At 40.6% G+C, this 20,736-nt stretch overlaps 1 protein-coding gene across 20 annotated transcripts in view; it reads left to right on the top strand.

The window, feature by feature from the left end:
• The window catches only part of NRXN3 (neurexin 3), a 1,012,014-nt gene that overhangs the window by 273,792 nt on the left and 717,486 nt on the right, over nt 1-20,736 (top strand). For 18 of the 20 annotated variants that reach the window (XM_027638371.1, XM_027638372.1, XM_027638389.1 and 15 more), the window contains 2 exons: nt 6,516-6,817; nt 13,407-13,568. In XM_027638371.1, coding sequence (XP_027494172.1) covers nt 6,516-6,817; nt 13,407-13,568 — 464 coding nt within the window. Of the gene's footprint in view, nt 1-1,992; nt 2,089-6,515; nt 6,818-11,593; nt 11,612-13,406; nt 13,569-20,736 lie in introns of those variants that run through there. The other 2 variants (XM_027638382.1, XM_027638387.1) reach the window with 2 other exon arrangements.

Below are 20,736 nucleotides of genomic sequence, written 5' to 3'. Positions count from 1 at the left end.
AGAATTAGCTCCTAGTAGAGTTCATGGGGGTTTGCCCAGACTGGAATGCTGCCCCATTCCTTGGGATGCCTTGATCTCTTGTGGCTCGTCGTCTAGAACAACTTCTAAGTCTACTTCCTGCTTAGTTCATGTGGTTCATATGTAGAATTTATTCTTTCCAGACGACGTTATGAATTGGGTCAAAAAATTTCCTACAGCTCAGTTAGAATTTTAAAACTTTAGGTCTATTGTTTATGGTGTAAGAATTAGTGTAGAAAGGAGGAAAAGATAAACCACTGGCACAAAGATGTTTAGTCAAGTCCATATCCAGCTATATAGTTACCAAGCTGGAATAACTGTTAATTTCAGCAGTACAGGAAGATTGTCACAAAATTTCTTCCCAGAACCACCCAATTCAATTACTTGCTGGGATCACAATATTAGTCAGTCATCCCATCAGAAATAAATTAGTTTCCTTTTGTTAAATGTCATGCTACTGAAGACACAACCGATGCCCCAGTGCAGTAAGTTCAGATTCATAGTAAGTTCACAGCTCTGCTGTAATACTCTACTGATTTCATGAGCATGGCCTCAGGTGAGGAGGGTCCATCATTCAACCAGCAGTACTAGTGCCAAGAGTGAGAACTTCTGGCTTTTCTTTTTTTCTTTTTTTTTTTTTTCCTCTGTGCAAGTAGATTTTCTGCATAGCAGTATTTTGTAACACTCATATATCTTTTAATGAGCTAACTTAATTATCCACGATACCTTTTGAGTACATTGATATTTTTTCATAGATGTCCTGGATTTACAGTGAGGTTGATGGTTTTTGGGTTGTTTTTGTTTTCATTTCCTCCTGCCATGGTTAGTGGTAGTCCTCTATTTTGATAACAATTCTATGGTTAGTGGCCAACTTTGGAAGCATTATAGTCTTAAGACATGTTGTATAACTGTAGGATTTTCCAAAGTTAGAGAGCTGTTAAATGATAGGGAGAAAAGGTTCCTGTAAATACTATTTTCCTTGTTGACCTCTGTTTGGCAGAACATCAAGGGACTACCCAGTTGTTCTGCTGCCTACATCATTAATGCACACTGCTTTGGCGGAAGCCTGATGCATGGCAGTGTTAGACCATTCCTGGATTATCAGACAGCACCAGCTCTTCTATGCAAAGCACAGCAAACCGCTCAGGTAAAGTAAATCTCACTGAACAATGGAGTGGTTATTAATTTTGAAACAGTGCAGAGAGTTTGCTTTTTTCACTAGCAGAAGACATGCTGTGATGTTGACTGTAAACCAAACCCCAGTAAGATAGGAAGAGCCTCAGAGTACACCTGTAATGTAGTGGGTTTTGACACAAGGTGAGAAAGTGAGCAGCTGACTCTTGGTTTTAGGAGAACTACTTGAAGTTTTCTTCAGGAGACTTCAGGAAAGTCACTGCCCATTTTATATTTTTCTAAATATTTCTTAATTGTGTTTGAGGCCAAAAATCCTGTTACATGAGATGCTGCTTTTGTTGAATATTAAATTTCATGCCCCTGAGCAGAATTAGTGCTTCTAGAGTTTGCTGTTTTCAACTTCACAGTCATGAAATATTTATTTTCAGACATCATCCAGAACTTTGGAGGCTGCTTTGCTTCACATCTTAGCTAGGTTGACTTCCTAGCAGGACTGGAGAAAAATAGGAGTTTGGTTTCCCTCCACAAATGTATGAGAACCTCTGGAATGAGCCCAGGATGGGGAGATAGGAGCTTTTGAACTCAAATGCTTTGTCTGCTATTGATTTTTCTCAGTGGCCATGAATAAATCCATTAAATGTTGGTGCGTTGGTTTCCTCAGACATAAATCAAACTGTCAAGATTTCCTACCTCCTAGTGATGCCGTGAATTCTGAATATTTGAGTCCTCCTTTGTAGAAAGAGCTCTGACAGGAACACATAGCAACAGCATTGCACATAAAAACTGAAGCTAAAATTACCATCTGGCTTTTCTGATCAAGCAGTATAGCTATACAGTATATGGAAAGATCCCCAGTCTTCACCTCTCGTGGGAACCTGAGACTCAGCAAGCTCTGGGGTTTCACCAGGGATGAGAAGAGCCAGGAACTTGGCTTAGGTACTTATTTGCAGTGCTTTTGTTTCTGTTCTTGCTATCAACCTACAATAGGTACTGATGATTGTTTGGGGAATTTGAACAGGTATAGGTTTGAGACTTGCAAAAATGGCTTTGCAGTGGGGGGGTTATGGTAACTGCTTAATATGCTAGGTGTGTCTGCTAGCAGTTGGTCAGAAAAGGGTAACATTTTACCACGTAAAGTCATGGGTATCTCCATTCTTTTGAGGAAAAGGTCTGTGTAAGTCAGTTTGAAGATTCTGGGTTTTGCTTCTATTCTGGTGATTTCTATGAGTCTTGAATAAGTCAAGGGTTTAAGTCTGAATGTGGAATTTTTCACAGGTCTTGGATCTTTGAAAATCCCACCTGCTGCAGTGAATTTAGTTATGTGAAAGAGTTAGGAAGCGAATAATGGACTTAGATTAATATTAACAAGTGAAATGGAATATTTGATTGTTTACATGTGCTAACCTGCTTTCCAATTCTGATTTTTGCAAATCTGTTTAGTATTAACTGAGTTAAAAATGAAATCATGCAACTGATGCATAAATCAATAGTTTTCAAACATATCCTAAATTCTGTTTTAAGTAAATGTTATTTCATGCAGTTGCATTGTCACACCTGAACAACTAGATCATCAGTTCCAGTAAACACCACCTACTATATACAGGGTTTCACATCACAGAAAAATCAAGGTTTGATCTGTTGCTTCATGTAACATAAACCAAGGATTCCTGATGACTTTGAGTTGGGCCTTGAGTTTAGCTTTTCTGGGTTAGCAGTGTTGCTGTGCAGAAGCTCTTTGGTACACTACCACTGTTTAAGGAATATAGAAGCCCTAAATATCACAGTGCTATTTGTGGAACCTGGTGCACAAGGATCCTGAGCTAGCAAATAACAAGTGTTTCACTACTCTCTGGTCTTCCAGGCATCACCAGACTGTGCCTGAAAGTATACAGAAATACTGTGAGACCTGCAGCCTACTCAGGGCTTTTTTCTCCTCATTCGTTGTGGAGAGAACCTATCCCTTTTCCACCTCCATGCCCTCTGGTAATTTTCATGTGCTTTTTGTTTAGAGCTGTCATATATGTCAGAGCATCCTAACAGTTTGGACAGTATGGAGAAACCACGCTTGGTAAAAAGCCTTTCATGTGGCCTGACACAGGTTACTGTGTAGTAGCTTGGAGAAATATGCAGTGAAGCTCTTCAGGGCACAGCTTAGGCTCTGACCGCTGAAGCTTTTCATGAGACTGGTAAACCAGTCATCCACATGGCCACTGGTAAACTGTTGAGGAATCAGTGATTTGGGGAACACAGTTTTAGAGAGAGTGTGTTGACCTTGGGAGTTATGCTTATGAGACGTGTGTTGAACAGGCATGAATTTGGATTGCCCAGTGAACCCCAGAGAGATTTTAGTGTGTGGTGATCTGCAAATTTGAATGTCTGTCCAAAGCAGCCATAGAAGGAAGAAAAAATCCCCATAACAAAATATGAAACAGAAATAAATGACATTCTCCTATGAACAGGAAGGATACAAAGATGGATAAGGTGCAGAATCCCATCTGTAATAAGGGTCAGCAGCAGATGACTGGAGGGAACAGGCAGATGATGTTGTTGCATGCAGAGGTTGATGGCACCTTATATTAAAACCAGTGGTACAAGTCAGAGTAATATCTCTTTGAATTTGCTCTGCTCTATTTTGATGAGTATGCAGTAGTTGCCCTAAATTACTGTTTAGATTTCTAATATGCCCTTGGCCTTCTCCTTTGTACTGAGTACATCAGTAAGATTTCATTTCAGTGACTGAGAAAGGGTAAATGAGCCCTAGTAATATTTCTTGTACTGAGTGAACAATCAACCCATCATGCCCCCCTTCCCAAAGACAACAAATGTGTATTCAGTGCTTTGTACATCTACAGTTGTGGGGAAAAGGCTCATAATGATTGTGTTTGACTCCTGCCCTCACTGGCTATTTGATGGGAATTTCCCACAGGTACATAGAGCATGTGTCTAACTTGATTGTAACACTTTCTCTTCTGATGGATCAGGAGTGACTAGGCAGGGGAATTATCAAAGTGGGAAAGGGTTGTTAAGTGCTTGGCTCTGACTTCCAGAACTGCAATCAATAGCAACCCTCTGTGCTTAGGCTGGTTTAACACCGACACAAACATTCAGCACTTCTTGCTAGTAGTTAAACGTATTCAGAATAGAATCACAGAACCAAATAATTTGGAAGGGACATCCAGAGACTGTAGTCCAACCACTAGCTCAGAGACAGTCCATTTAGAGCAGGCGGCTCAGGACTGTGCCTAATCAAGTTTTTAATATTTCTAAAGATGGAGATTTCACAGTCTCTCTGTGCCCTTCCTAGTGTTTGACAATCCTCAAGATGAAACATTCCTCTGTATGGAATGAGAATTTCTTGTATTCAGCTGTATCTGTTGCTTCTCATCCTTCTTCTGCAGACCTCTGAAAAGAATTTGGCCCTGTCTTCTCTATGGTCTCCCATTAAGTCATTGCAGAGAACACTAAGATTTCCCTTGAGTTGTCTCTCCTTGAAGCAGAACAAACACAGTTCTCTCAGGTTCTCCATACACCTCACCTACCTCAGTGCCTTGAGTGTGTTGGCAGCTCTTTGCTGGACTCACTCCAGTGTGCTGAAGCCATTTTTATACGAGGGAACTCAGTACTGGACAGAACAGCCCTAATGTGATCTCATAAGTGTCCACTGGGGGAAGAATCACTTTCCTTAACCTGCTGGCTGATTCTTGTTAATACAGCCATGGATGCATCTGCCCTTTGCTGAAAGGGCAAGTGCCGCTGACTTGTGCTCAGCTTGTGTGCTGGGACCCTCAGGTCTTCTTCTGAAAAGCTGCTTTTGAGCCACTTGGCTCCCAGCGTGTATTGCTGCATGGAGTAATTTGACTCCTGTTTGCTGGCAGGAGTATATAGACACATGGTCTGCTTACTTAAGTACGAACACACATAGTGCCGCAAAAGGCTCTGCTTAAAGCAGACCTATCACTTGACAGTGATACATGTACAAGGTGCAACACTGTACTGTTTTGTCACCATTGTTTTATGCTTTGAGGGCATAGATTTTACTATGTAGTTATTTTCCAAGAATGGCTGTGACAGCAAGTGTTTTCCTTTCAGTCTTGTACTAATAAATTCTGTCTCATCTGTATTAGGATTACTAAATGAGACAAAATGAAACAAAAAAATACTATTAATGTCAACGGAAATAGGACTAGCCCTTGCCTTATGCAGTAACTTCTAAGCAATGATAGCTTGACTGCTTCTACTATCTACTGCTCAGACTTACTTTCACAGCTGGGAGTCAGGAAGGTGCTGCGTTACTGAGTGGGGGGACCCTTTTCCCCCAGATGGCACTGGTAGGAATGGGCTACAGCCAGCCCTCCTGCAAGCTTTCCTATCACTGTCTTACACTTCTTCCACTGGACAAAACCGGGGTATGCAACTGGCTCAAGTCACATAAGTGCAATATGGCAGCAGAACTGGCTTTGAAGGACTGGAACACCAGGTACTGGGAAGCAGACTTCTAGTTCACACAAAGGATTTTTATGATATTCAAATGCTGCCTCCAGTTGCTAAGAAATTAGTGTACTGGCTTTCCTTTCTGTACATAGGAGATTTTTTTTCCTAATGAGGAATATTTTATGTCATGTGCTGTGAATAATCCCCCGGTGTTTATTTTTGTTGTATGAAGAATATGTGCTTTTCTAGTACAGATTTCCTGGACAAGGTGATCAGACAGGCAAAGTTCTCAGATGTGTTTGCCAGCAACATTACTTACATCTGTGGACAAAATGTTTTATGTGGACTTCCCTCATACTGTTGGAGAAGGAGTCTATAGGACACTTCATGTGGCTCTCTTGCCTGCTTGGTCTCTCATTCAGTTGAAAAAAAGGGCAGCTCCGTCAGGATTATATTCTGATGTGTCTCTTAAATTGCCTGTCAGATGGGTTAAAATAAGTTTAGATGGTATTAGTGCTGAATCTAAAATGCTGATTTTTGGGAAATGGTGAAGGCTTTTTAAATGACACCTATGTGGTGGTCGTGTTGAGAATAGTAGAGCTTTGCATCGTTCTCCCAAAAAGGATGTGAAGTGCCTTATTAGCAGTCCTTAAATGTTTTTCCTAGACTTCACTGCATACTGTTGAATGGTCCCTATGGTGACAGTGCTGCAGTGAAGCTGAAAACACAGCAGTGAAATTTGTCAGTACTGAGGACCCTGAAGTTAATTCTCTTGATAGTCATATTAGAAAAGGATCTGTAAAGCCATTAGCATGCCATGATATATAGCTGTACAGTAAACAGTGCTGTGGGATTGCTTAGAAATTTCATGACAACCTTAAATCTCTTCTTGGCTGACTGCTGAATAGGTTTTTTTTCCCCTTCCTTTCCAGCACGAGATGAGAATATGGCCACTTTCCGTGGTTCCGAATACCTTTGCTATGACCTGTCGCAGAACCCCATCCAGAGCAGCAGCGATGAGATCACTCTCTCCTTCAAGACATGGCAACGCAACGGGCTCATTCTGCACACCGGCAAGTCAGCGGATTATGTCAACCTGGCCCTGAAAGACGGTGCGGTCTCGTTGGTCATTAACCTGGGGTCTGGGGCCTTTGAGGCCATTGTGGAGCCGGTCAATGGCAAGTTCAATGACAACGCGTGGCACGACGTTAAAGTGACACGCAACCTGCGGCAGGTAATGGTGAACGGGAGAAAATGCTGGGGAGAATTTTGTTTTGTTTCATTGGGACAGGCAGATGGGAGGGAGTGTTGGAGAAATGAGGAAGCTCAGTGGAGTTGCTAAAGTTTCTCCACCTATTCTGGATCTTGGTACCTAGAGGACAGTGAAAAAACATTAGTTGACGGGAATTTATCCCTGCTGCAATATCTTCATTTCCACTTCATTAATTTTCTGTGTTTTTTTCAGTTTGATTTAATAATAAAAAACTTGTGACATAACTTTACTTTCATCTCCCTTTTCCTTTTTTCTTTTTCTGTTCTCCCTTTTTTATTTTATTATTTCCTTAATTATGATTCAATCTTATCAGTAATATTCTTGTTGTATTTAATTACCGTGGGAACAGAGCCTTTTTCCAACAACCAATGCTCTACACTTCTCTCCTTTTTCTTTCAGTTTTGTTAATTGGTTTAACCATTGCCATGATGTCACAATTCTAATTCTGGAAGTCTTTTGTTTTTCTTTTCCTTTTTCTGTTGTGTGTGCATGTGAGTGTGCAGGTGTGCAGACTGGTGGGTATGTGTGTAATTAATTTAACTTTATAGCTTTGGAATTAATTGGCTGGAGTCTCTCTGAGTCCTCTTGATTCTCTGTTCTTCTTTTCTTCTTTTCGATTTTTTTCCTCTTCTTTCTATAATGAGATTTTACCTTATTTCTTGTGTCTCTGCCTATGAGACTCTTCTGTTGGCTGTGAGGACTGGAAAAGTGGAAGGATCAAAAAAAACCAAGCAAACCCAGATCAATCCAGCATTCTACAATTCTACTTTGGAAAAGTTTTTCTGATTTTACCAGTGTAATTTTACACATCTACATGCTGCTTTTCCAAGCAGACAACTGTATCAGGTGACGTATTTGGTAGTAGGCTAGTCCTAAGATCCCAAAGCCGTTCTCATGAAATATAAATTCATACATAAATAGATAAGATAAAATTAAATAACCTTGCTCTGAAAGCTGGTAAATATATCAAGTCACTAAGGCCCATCCGCTGCACGATAAATGAGGTTTACACTCTGAATAGGAGCTATTTGGTGTCTTACTCACTGGTAGAGGCAGCAAAAATAGTTTGTAAACTAAGATTTTAAAATCAATTTGTGAATAGAATATGACCTATTTATTTCCTCATTAATGTGAATATTAGCAAACCCCTTAATGGCTTTATATAAATTTATACAATGTAATTTGCTGTGAAAACAGCTTTTGTGGTAACATTTTACGGTAGCTAAGATCAAATGTGTCTGTGAGTATAGGATAATCAGCGCCAGGGATCAGAAATAGTCCCTACTAGCAGATGTCAGTGGATAATTTATCTGTTATGGGGATTTCATATCTTTCTTTTCAATATTTGGGTTCAGGGCTGAAGATTTTTATTTGTCTTTCCCATGTAAATCCCTGTGTTTCTACATGCTTAGGATGTCTGGGTCTTTGACAAAAAATCTGTCATCAAACTTCCATGAGACTCTAGGATTCTTTCCTATGGAAAAAATGAATCTGTTTTCCATTTATATGCAGATGCAAATTTAATTTCTTATGCATTGGATGGGTCTTAATGATCCTATTTTGTTCAAACTTTCTGATCAGTACAGTAGAGGGAGAGGCACCAACTGGTCTAGGTTTGTCAGTCTGAAAGGGTCAGAATATATAGCTTTATTTGATTTGGGTTTTTTATTTTTATTTTTAGCTAATTTCAGAACAGCTCATCTCTGAATATCTCAATAGAGCTTACTGGCCATTTTAGTTAATCTTACTTTTTATTTTTTGTCGGAAGTCAATTTCAATGGGAAAATGTGCCAGAAGCAAGATGAATCCTTGCTTCATGCCAGCATTGGTTTGGATCTTGAAGAAGTAAAAAGTGAAGGGCCACAGACAAAGCTGTGGATGGGAAGCTGTAACATTCTTTTCTTAATCTTTTAGTTAGTGATTTTTTAATTGGTCCATGGAAATGGACTAAGACAATGGAAATATGTCTATGCCTTTTCATCTTTGATTAGACCAAGGCAACACTTTGGCAATTACTAGAAAGCAGGTGAGTCCCTTGCCAATTCAGCAGCATCTCAAACTTTTAATCCTCCTGATCTGTTCACTATGGATCTTTTTAAGTGATCCTGAATTCTTTAAGGGTCCAACTTGACTGGGCAAGAATGAGATGTTTCAGTGAGATGGCTGTGCTCTTTCCAAAGAAAAGGCAGTCTTAAAGTCAAATTAAAAATAATTAGCAGAGGTGATTTGGGTTCCAATCCTATAGATAAACATGACAGAATACAGTTCAACCAAAAAATATCAATAAGGCTGGACTTTTGTTTTTTCAGTCTTCTTTTCACTGAATACTTCCATTTTAACTCCTGATCTCTCTCAAAATTCAGACATTGACCCAGAACCTAAAACTACCCAGAAACTGGAATTCATGAAGCCTTGAGGCAAAGCAGTCCTGATAGTCCTGAACATTATCATCCAATATAATTTTGTATAACCTAAATAATTTTGTATGTAAAAGATTAACTACCCTATGTCTTTCCTATAAATTCACCTGTAATGTTGCAGCGTAACAGAGGTCACTTGGAAGTCTTGTTTTCCAGCTGTGCTCATGTTTCAAAACCAAACTCAAAACCCCAACAAAATACATTGTCTCTGGATGCTAAGGCTTTATTAGAAGATCAGTAGCCTCCTTGTAATTGGTTGAAAATATTGCACTGGAGATAAATATTCATTTTTCTCTTTAAAATGAAATTTTAAAGCAATAGTTTAGAAATTCCAAGAATATGTTCTAAAGCTAAAGCAATTCCAGCTAAATGGACTATGAGCAGCTTCAGAATGCCATCTAGTCTTTTCCTCTGCTTTTTTGGGGCTGAGAGAAGGGGGAGGAGGATTTGCATAATTTTTTGGCTGTTTCTAGAATTAGAGTAGAACTTTAAATAATTGGACTTCTGCCCAGTATTTTTTAGAATTGTTAAATGTTTTGTAGCTAAGCTAGGAGAGTACTAAGTGCTGCTTTTTTTTAGATCAAATGACTATCGCAGTGGTTAATCTCCTTAGAGACAAACCAAGTGAATCCACAGATTCCCTTGAGTAGTGATTGTTAATGTCAAAGCAAATCTCCTTGTTTATTTATCTTATTATTTCAGTTAAAACTAAGCCCTCTTTCTGCCTTGTGAGAAACCTTTACTTAGAAATAGGATCATGGCTATATTTTACCATGGCTTTCAGAGCATGTTTGGGGCAGTGTGGTCTGGTGGGAGGAGGAGGAGGAGCAGAGGAGACTGAAGGTCAGACTTCCCATGTCTGTATTCAGGTCTGCTGCTGACACTCCATCTCATTTTTAGCATGCTCTGCCCCCATCCCATACTCCAACTCCCTTGTTTATAAAATGGATTTATTAATACAATATTTCACTGTGAGTGAGACTTCCTTGATTAAGAATTGAGGATTTTGTGCTCATTATACCCAAGTACAGAGTATTATTATTATTTCATTACCAAAGGCAAATAACCTTGGGACTTTATGCTCAGTGCTGCAAAGTCTTCACAAACTTACTTCCTTAGTCAATGCACAACTCTGAGGTTTGCAGGCAGATAGCTTTTACATGAGGCAGCATAGAACCTGCCTGTGTAATTTAGGATCGTTTGTGCCAGATTAAGCCACAACAGAACAAGGACTTGGACCCTCCAGGGACTGCCCTTCCCTATTGACACTGAAACTAGTCTCAATGCAAAATCTGCTATAAAGATCTTGAGTTCCTTGGCTGCTAAAAAGCAAACAAGAAACAATGTGTAGGTTCAAACAGTTGGTATCTGTGTGCCTTGGGAGGGGTTAACAAAGCATCTGCAAAGTTCTGTTGAAACCAACTGACTGGTAAATTCTCCTAGCTCCTTCCTACTATGGATGCAGTATAATAGGAGAATCTTGTCAGTCTTCTATCTTCAACCTTGACACAAGTGACACAATTCTTTCTACACAATTCCTCGACACATTTCTTCCTACGGTAGGAGAGGATCGATTCCTATACTCTTGGATGACAGAAGTGAGCTACAGGCACACAGTCAAGCACAGGCTTTGTTGTGTGCTCCTCCTGAAAGTTACAAACTCCCCTGCTGTAAAGAAAGCTGCAGATTGGGAAACTTGGAAGGAAGACTCAGAGTCTTGGACTCTTCATCTGTAATACTCCAGCCAAAGGAAATACTGGCCTGCTTGTGATACTCTGCAACGCTTGAGGGTAGTGAGGCTTGGAAGAGGAGCAGGCACGTAGGTGGGTGGTTGTGGGTGAAAGAATGGAGTCATGGTTGGGTTTGTGCTGAAGGGGCAAATTGTGTACTGTGTGTGTACATCTTTGAGAGTACGGTTCTTGTTTGAGGGAAGCACCTTGATGGGCATTTGAAGAGTAAGTATTGCACTGTTTTAACTTCGGTTCAGATCTGGAAAATGTGTATGAGGGGTGAAGTTAATAGTTAAGACCAGGGTGGGAAGAGTAGGCAACCCCCTCTTTCTTTACAGTCTAGATGGCATGGTTCCCCATAGAGTCCTGGTCATATTGTCCTCTTTCTCACTTTGTGTGTCTCAGGTGCCCCACGCCTTTTTTTGAAAAACTAACACTAGACCATTCATGCAATGTGTCATTTTTACTAACCAACTAATGTACTAACACCCTAACGACTCATCTTTGCTTTTAGTTATTTTAATTAACAATCGTTCTGTTCACGATTTTTTAATTTCCTTTCTTCCCCCTTTTCCGCAAAGCACTCAGGCATTGGACACGCTATGGTAAACAAACTACATTGTCTGGTAGATATCATTCTTATTGTCTCTTTTTTTGGGTTTGCCGTGTGTTACCTGCCTTTTCCTCCCCCTACCCTCTCTTTTTCTCCCCCCTCCTTTATACTTACTGCTTCCTTTAATTTTATTTTAATTTCATTTAAAACACTTTTTTCCCCCTCCTTTTTTTTTCTCTTCTTCTTTCTTCTTTTTGAATAGAAAAATGAGCATCAAAAGCAACTAACACAACTCTTCTGGAAATGGGCTTTGGACATTTCTTTCATTGTTTTCTTCACCTATGTCTTTAGTTGTTTTTTTTTCCTTTCCAGTGATAAATTGCTGGGATTTTTGTCCCCTGCTTTTGAGTTTAGCTTTCTCTCTTTTGCTTTTGTTTTAATTTTGCTTTTTTTCCTCTGCTTTTGGTTTATACTTTTTTTTAACTCTAAAGGTTTCTAGATCAGAACCATTGCAGGGCCTCTAGTCCATGGTGGTGAAGGCTCTCTTTTTCTCTCACTCTTTTGTTGTGGCAATGGCTATTACAGGCAAACTGGCCAGAGTTGTCCTCTTTCTCCTGATTTTCCCCCACTTCCCTCCCTCTGCTTTCTCTCCTCCTCCTCCCTCTTGCTCTCTCTGTCTCACTTTCTCTCTCTCTTTCTGACCTCTACCTGCGTGGCCAACAGGAGCTCAGCCGATTGTTTGTTTCAGTACACACTCTGCATGGCATGTCCACGTCTGGTGACTCACCTGTCTCCTCCTGGCCTCGATCTATTTTCCTCCATCTTCCCTTGAAACCACTAACAGCATTTAAGCAAAACACATCAAATTCACTTGCTCCTCTCCCTCCCCCTCCTTCTGTCACCCTTCACCCTCCATGTGTTTGTGGTTAGAGATTTTGGGGATATTTCTGTTTGGGTTTGAGTTTTTTTGATTATTATGCAGTTTGTTTGGTATTTTTATTTTTGATTGCATGCAAGTGTGAAATGGTTTTCTCTCCCTCTTCTACCTCCCTCACTTTTCACTTTTTTCCCATCATCTTTCTGGACCTCAGATATATTGGCATGATATGTCAAAGTGCAGTGTGTGCACGCTTTTTCTTCTTTCTTTTTCTTTCTCATCTCTGCTTCTATCACACTTGTTGGTGTGTGTTTGATTTATTCTGATTTATTTCATTTTATTTTCTGCTTATATTTTGGTTATGAGTTAGTTTTTAATTTTTTTCTCCTTTTTTTTTTTTTTTGTAGTGGGTGGTGGGTGTGTGTCTCTCTAGGTACATGGCATGCACATCCATAATGTGTTGAAAGTGAGATTCCTTTCCCCTCATCCCTGAATGCATGATCGTCAGCGTGCCGTGAGCAAAAGAAGCATAAAAAATAAAAAATACCAACCTTGTCTTCATTAGTGGTTTGTTTTGTTTGTTTTTTTTTTTCTTACTAACAACCATAACTAACTGTAATCATTAAAATAAATTCTAATCAATCATAAAATCAGCTAATATGAGAAATCTCTTTCAAGGACAGTTCCATTTTCTGGCCTGAATAGATGGAAGGCATCTGGATGGGCAGGCTCGTGGGTAAGCCTGAGAGTGCTGATGCACCAGAAAACGGAGAAGCAGATGCTGAAACATTTCTGGTGTGGGAAAATCAGACCAGAAAATAGAGCTTCACTGAACAAAAAAAAATACATACCAAATCTCAACAAAATCCTTAATAAAACCAACATAAAATTATAGGGGAGGTAAGTTGTTCTGTTCAGGATTTTAAGGTCATTGCTGGGATTTTCTTTGTCCATTGTGTCCCTCAAACAGGTGACAATCTCTGTGGATGGCATCCTTACCACCACGGGCTACACGCAGGAGGACTACACCATGCTGGGCTCAGATGACTTCTTTTATGTGGGAGGGAGCCCCAGTACTGCTGATTTACCTGGCTCTCCAGTAAGCAACAACTTCATGGGCTGCCTCAAAGAGGTAACTGTTTCAACTTAATTCTTATTTCTGTGCTTTGGGTTTCTTAAAGTCATCGGTCTTTCCTGCCTTACACACTTAATGTCTTTCCCTGATGCTGAATTTTATACTGATCTTGCAACAGCTCTGTAAGGATAAACTTGTCATTTGGCTGGAGAGAAGGCTGGAAAACTCATGATCTTAAGGGCAGAATCAGACTTCTAGTGTTTGGATTACAGAAAAAATAACTGTGGTAGTGGGAGAGGTGTCTTCTGTAAGCTGTTAGTAACATTTTCTTCTAAATGGCTATCTTCTAGGCACTGAGGAAATAGCCATTATAAAAAGATAAATGGCCTTTGTTTACCGAGTAACATTTTTAGCTGAAAAAAGTCATGTTCAGAAGCTTATTTAGAATTTTTTTTATGATCCTGGATTTCACCTGGGAATATAGATAGTTCTAAATTTTCCAGGAGGATACAGAATTAGAATAAAATGGAAAGATAAAAGTTGAAAGTAACATAAAAAGTGTAAATTATGTGAGGAGAGTGCAGCATGAGGGTGTAATGGATGTGTGGCAATAATGAGGCATGTGGACTTGAAGTCCATGTGTTATGATCCAATTTTTGAGAGATGCCGCTGCCCGAATTAAGGTGCAAACAAGACCATATGCTGAAGTCAGTAGTACAGATTGTACTTAACAATAAAATGTGAGATAGAGAGATAGAAAGAAATAGAAAACAGAGAGAAGAGAAAGAGAGATTAAGCCACCACCAGTGGATCCAGTGGTGGATCTGTTGGTTCTTCTTCACCTTGGGCTTCTTGGTGGTGGTGGGTTCTGAGGTCATTCAAAACTTTTCACATTTATACGTTTTTGAAAACAAATGAATTAATGCTCATTGGTGTTACAGCCTGCCCTGCAAGGCCGAAGTAACTTTTGGTTTTTTGCTAATAAATCCCTTGGGGTAAATAAAAGTAAATCAATAGTAGATTACCTGTGTTTACAGATAGAGATATATACGGTTTATTTTAGAACAGTTTGGTTGCAAAGGAAAACAGGTATGTAGCTGTTTTCATTATTATTGTCTACAGTAATATGGCAATATAAAAACATAAGGATAATGCCCAGGAAAATGTGTAACAAAAAAGAGAGAAAGAATAAAAAGTTTATAGTCATCACCCGGAGTTCTCTGACAGACTTTGTTGTTGTTGCTGTCATTGCTGTTGTCACTGGTGTCTTGATCCATCGGGGAGTGGTGAGGGAAAGAAGCCCATGAAACATAACCAATGGTTTTATGTACCCTCAGAAACCCTGCTGGTGCTTCCCCTGTGTGTGTGTGGGTGCTGTTTTTGCACAGTCATGCTGTTTTTCAGAGGCTGGAGGTGATGGTTTTCGTAGAGTCATTTAGGCTTGAGGTGGGGGGGTTGCTTCAGAGGCACTCCTGCTAAGAGGCCTTCTCTGGGGTAGTGATGGGTGTGTGCACAGAGGGCCTAGCCTGACTCATAGGAGATAAGTATCACCCACCAAGAGTCACCACTGGCAAGCATCACACACCCAGAGACTCACCCTTAGAGCCTCTGCAAACCTAACAGTTCGTGGGTTACGGCCTCCCTCCCTCTGCTTTGTCTTCAGTCCCCTGGCAAGAGGCTTGCACAGCTCGCTGCAGTAGCAATGTTTTAAGGCAATAAAGAAAGTTCAATTCCTCAAAATTGGCTCCACAGTTCTCTTATTCTATTGGTTAAATGATTCTCTAGCTTCTTACGCTAATTAGTCCCATGCTCAACTCAGTCTTTCTGTCTGACTTGGTGGGTTTGTCGAGTCAGTGGGTGCGATCTCTCCCTGGCGGAATTACTTTTTACCCAGTCTGAGCTGATTTCAGCACAGTTGCTGAGTTGACTTTCCTTGTGGCCCATAAATTCTGCATTCTTTGTGTCCTTTATCAGTGATATATTCTTCTCCCCCAGCTTTGTTAACCTCCCCCTAGGCCTGAGGTAACACCTGGATGATAGTACCACCCTTAAGTTCCCCTCACTTGTGGCTTAAGTTGTAGTCCAAGTTCTAGGTATCCATGGAGGCATATTTGGGGGTGGGGGGCTTCGGTGGTCACAGATGCCATCTGTTCTGTAACTTGGTATGATCTTTGTTTGGCTGGTGATATGTGTATGAGCAGTTGCTTCTTTATACAGTTTGCCACAGTGGGAATTTTTGTCTGGATGGGCTAGCCAGATCTAGGGTGGGCTACCCAGATCTTACCTCCACCAGGAGTTAGTGCCATCCTGTTGCTCCATTCTGTCCTTACCTCATGGCAAAGTCATTCTGTGGCCTTAACAGTGTCTGGGACAGGCAACTGTGATCTTAGAATCCCTACACTGTATTGGGAAGTTTGTGTAGTTGAGTGGCTGCACTGGTCAGGAAGAGCTAGCTGGCTCCAAAAACCATATTGTATTACTCAGGCTGGGCGCACTTGTCATATAGTTAATCCACAACTTTGAGAAAATTCACACTTGGGTAATTGAGATTGGACTGCCTGGCTAGCAGCAGGAATCAGAATATTATTCCTTAGAAAAAAGAAAAGAGAGTTAAAAAAAAATGAAGTCTCAGTCCAAATGCCAAACTTGGTACAGTTTTGTTTGGATGTTTGCCTTGAAGTCGTCTTTCGTCTTGTGTCTCTCTTCTAATATGATTTGTGATTATTGCTGTGATCAATGGGGATGCAGATATTGATGTCTCCAAAACATGTTATAGAAAGCTTACTGAAAAACAGTAGTAGGTTTTCTGTCAGCCATCTTCCTATCTAGCCTGGAATAAGAGTTTCTTCCAAGAGTTTTCTCCTTAAGGTTGTGATTCTGTATGAATACTGTTTTTCACAGGGTGTGGCTAGGTCGATCTGATTTTATTTGCAGCCCAGTGGGTTGTTGCAATATCATGTTTGGATGAACACTTAATATCAGAGGAAAGGTGGAGGTTTCATACAGGAGTCATGGAAGCAGCAATGCTGAGGTAGATGTTCTGTGGCTGTAACTGACTTGACAAGTTACCATCCTACTGATGCTCCACTTGTAGTGTCAGGGGTTCTCTGTTATGTACCAGTCCTCTGATGTGAGTAATGGTTGTCAGAGTCTGAAGCTCTGTCCTGCCTGACCTCTGGATTGGTTAAAGAGATGCACATATGCCGAAAAAGAGCATGTGAGCATCTTAAATAGGAAATTAAACTGCCCTGCTTGAATACAAACTGCCATACAGATCCTTCTGGTTTCATCTGTGGAGCCTTGGGCCTGATTTTCCTAGACACTGAGCATCTCAGTTTGATTGAAATCAGGAGGAGATACAGCTTCTTAGTGTCTCTTTAAATCAGGATCTCAATTTTATTTATGGATGCTATGAACAAAACACTTAGCAAAGGCCGTTTTTATGTATGCTCTAAGTCAAGCCAATGGAGCAGAGAAAGCAGTGACAAGAAAATCTTCAGCAGCTTTATTATTTATATAATCATTTGTATTCTATTAGCTTGCACAATGTGCTAAGAGCCGCTTACATAGCCATCCAAGGCTCATAATGCTCTGTGAGAAGAAAAATCCAAGCATCCACTTAAGAATGAGAGAAGTAAACAGATAATCAGAATATGCTTTGTAATCTTCACTTGACTAGGCAGTGACAGGAGATGTGTATGAGCAGATGTCTTGACTTAAAGACAGGCTGGTGCTGTCTGGTTTAGAGCTATAGTCTGCTTAAAAGCAACCTACTTATAGTCGTGGTCCAGTAATGCTTTCAGCTCTTGTGAAAATGTGTCCAAAATGTATCTTACCCAGCCCCTTATGACAAATCCAGTATACACTATTTACTAAGTATAACTGTAGTGCAGGGTTTTCAGGAGAGACACGTGGAAATGGGATGGAGAAATGAAATATTTCAAAAGGGAAGCCATGTTACTTAATTAGGACTCTGTGCTTCCATTCTGCCATTCCTTCACACCCCTTAGGCCACAGGGTGAGTTACTGTAGATATCACTAGGAAGTGCAAGGAAGCTGACTGTTGTGCTTTTCCTCAGTTCTGGTTTTTGCAAGTGGGGGGGAATGGGGAGCTGCACTTGATGGGGAAAGAGCATCCCTAGATGACTGTCAGAATCCTGACAAAGTCCAGAAGTGCTGCTATAACACCAACATCTGTGCAGAGCAGAGTCTGACCAGCATAAATAGCCTGCATAGGCTGAGAAGGGCTCTTGCTGTATAAGTAGTGAATTACTCTTTGACATCAAAGCAGTGAGTGCTTTCATTAAGTGCACCTTTGGATTAGTTGAGCAGAAAATAGTTTGCCTTGCAAAAGTCCTCCCAGGGTTTGTTTCCTCTTGTTTCCTTTGCTGGAGATGAAAACACTGGTGGCAACGGTAAAAGGACCAACCTGAGATCCCCTTGGAATTATGGGATAGATTTTTTGAGTGTTTTCTTTATGTTTACTTCTAAAACACCAGGGTGCATCTGTACAATGCAATGCAGCACAGCATGGTATGAAAGAAACCTGAAGTGACTCAAGAAAGGTAGAATACCTTTGGGCTTCATACTGACCCCCTGGGGCAGCCAGCTTTGATCCTTGAAGAGGCAGAACTGGGTTAGTGCAGTACTTGTGTGCTTATAACGTTTTTGATTCCAGAACCGGCTACAGGGAACTTTACTTGGCTTTCTGCATAGCATAGTAGTGTATTTCATAAATCAGTCCCTAAAGCTTATGTTTTTAAACTTTTTCTTTGTGGCCAAAAAGGATGCTTAGTCTCTCATCAGGCAGTATGGGAGGAGCTTGCGTTTTTAAGAAAAATATTCTAAGCTAAGAAAGTTAGATGAAGGGGTAGGATAGACTAATAGCATATATTGTTCCTTTCAGTTTATGCTTTCAAGTAGAGCACCATGCTCTTTTTTCCTACCAAGGTCCTGGTATGTAATTGCCTGTTCCCAGAGACATACCACACCCTGAGTGGATTGCACTGTTGTTTGTAATGGTGAAGAACATCCTGCCAAACTCTATACTGATCTCTTGAAGTTGTTAAAGCAGAATGGTCTATTCCTGCTCCTCTGCATTTGTTGAAGACTGTCTCTAGGGATGTGTCACTTTCCTAGGAAGGCAAAGGGGTTTATGCAGACTTTGGGGTGTAACTTTCAGCATTTACCCTGTAATGTCTTGTATTTCATCTGAATTGCCTCAGCCTCAGAGTACACCAACAAAATTGCTCACAGGGGGGCTAAGGAGGCTCCTTGAATGGAACATTGCCTTCCCATTTTCTCTGAGATTACCTGTGGTGCTGAGGTGCCGGGGGGCAGAGTGCCTAATGACCCTCTGCAGTTGGGAGGGACTTCTGCACTCAGCTGGGATTGGTGATAGGAGGAGGGGTAGCTCTGGCAGGGTAGACACTTCTTGTGGTCAGAGTCTAAGCCTTGACTAGGAGGAATTGGAGTGCATAAGAGTGTGTTCCTGGGAAGGAACTAAGGATCTCAGGGCTCCTCTGCTGCAGTATCTATATATTATTTCCTAAAATTAATCTAAATATCTACTTATCTAAATAATGTTTTCTTTAGGTCAGACAATTTCTGGCCTAATGGTTCCTCCTTTCACCAAAGAATAGATCCTTCTGTCTTGAATAGATCCTCCCATCTCTTCTTTTCCTTGTGGCTACAGGTTCTGATGGAAGAGATTCCAGTAAGTTGCTAAATCATAAATCCACTACTCCTAAATCATAAATCCAAGTATTGAATGTGTAGTTCAGGTTGGGGTTTTTCCTCCATTTTGATCAGAATTAAAGATTTCCCAATGTCTGGTAACACTGTCTGGTTTACCTTTCTCCATAGCCATCCTGATAGTGTTGCAGTATACCTGACGCTGTAGTGAGGGAACCAGACTAGAAAAGAAAAGTAACTTTTCCCATGAAAACTTTAAAAGACAGAATATGCAAATGTCTGTACACAGATGTGAAACGTGGACATTGCATTGTAGTTCCACAAAATCTAAGGCTTTTTGGACTTTCATTCTTAAGATAAATCATTCTAGAGGAAATCTGTGGGGAAGCTGGTGTATTTCCTAACATGGAGGAAACCAGATATGGAGATGGGATAGGAAAAGATACAGGAGCAGATCTTGAGACAACTGAGGAGAAGTGTTTTTAATGGGTGTCAGGGAAGGTGTGACAGTGCTTCAAGAAATAAGGATTGGCTAAACATGGAGAAACACTGTCTGAAGGTGGAAAGGGAAAAGGATCCATTAATAGTTTTTACTGTTTTTAATGACACCTGAATGGCCAGAAGGGAGGTAGGACAAGAAAGGTAATGACAAACAGCTGGTTTTGCACATACTGAAGAACCTCAGGGAGGAGTTTCCATTAATCAAGGTTGGAGATGGGGAGTGGCAGGGTGGGAAATTTAGCTGTGTAGGCAAAGAGGGAAAATGGGATTTCAATATCCAGTTGCTAGGGAAGGGAGAGAATCAGATATTTCCTAGGATTAGGGAACTAACCATTCAGATTTGATTTACTTGGAGCAGTACTTATATGGTGCAGATGCAAGTGCTTTAGAAGACCCTAACGTGGTCTCTAGAGAATGGATGTTCATGAGAGATTTTATGAAATCTTCACATTTTTCTATCAGTGCCTTATTAAAATCTAAATTCTGAAAAATGTTGATTGGTACTAGCAGTTTGATGGAAGTAGGGAGGCTTGCATATGGATAGAATATGGCAGAAATTATTGCAGGGGTCAGGCACCATCTGGCCGTGATAGAAGAAAGCTGTGAAAGCTTAGATCATTTCTGTCTGAAATTTAACTGCTGGGAGCCAGATTTGCAAATGGTTCATGAGTGTGCCCAGTTGCTGTATGTATCCCTCGGATGCTATCTGCAAGTCAGGTCTTTTTCGGGACTATTTGCATATGCAGTGATGATATGGTTTCTGTTTGGGGATGATTTTTTCTGAACAGTGTCACACTGGGGAGGAGGCTAAAGGTGCAGATAGAAGGCAGCCTAAAACTGGAGGCAGAGAAAAACAGCCTGAGTGTGAAGTGGACAGATGGAAGAAGTTGCAGTTTTAATAGCCAGTCCCTAACAGGGAGATCAGATAGCCCAAAAGCTTTTGGTGCCCAAGATCCCCTTCCACAGCAGTGATTTAACAGATCCTCAGGAATGCAAGAGAGAGTCAAGAATCAACAGGGTGGGGAATTTC

The sequence above is a fragment of the Corapipo altera genome, unplaced genomic scaffold (genome assembly GCF_003945725.1).
Source record: "Corapipo altera isolate COAL_440 unplaced genomic scaffold, ASM394572v1 23, whole genome shotgun sequence".
In the NCBI taxonomy this organism is placed as follows: Eukaryota; Metazoa; Chordata; class Aves; order Passeriformes; family Pipridae; genus Corapipo; species Corapipo altera.
Note: the sequence above shows the minus strand (reverse complement) of the source record. Positions and strands in the feature narration are given on the sequence as shown.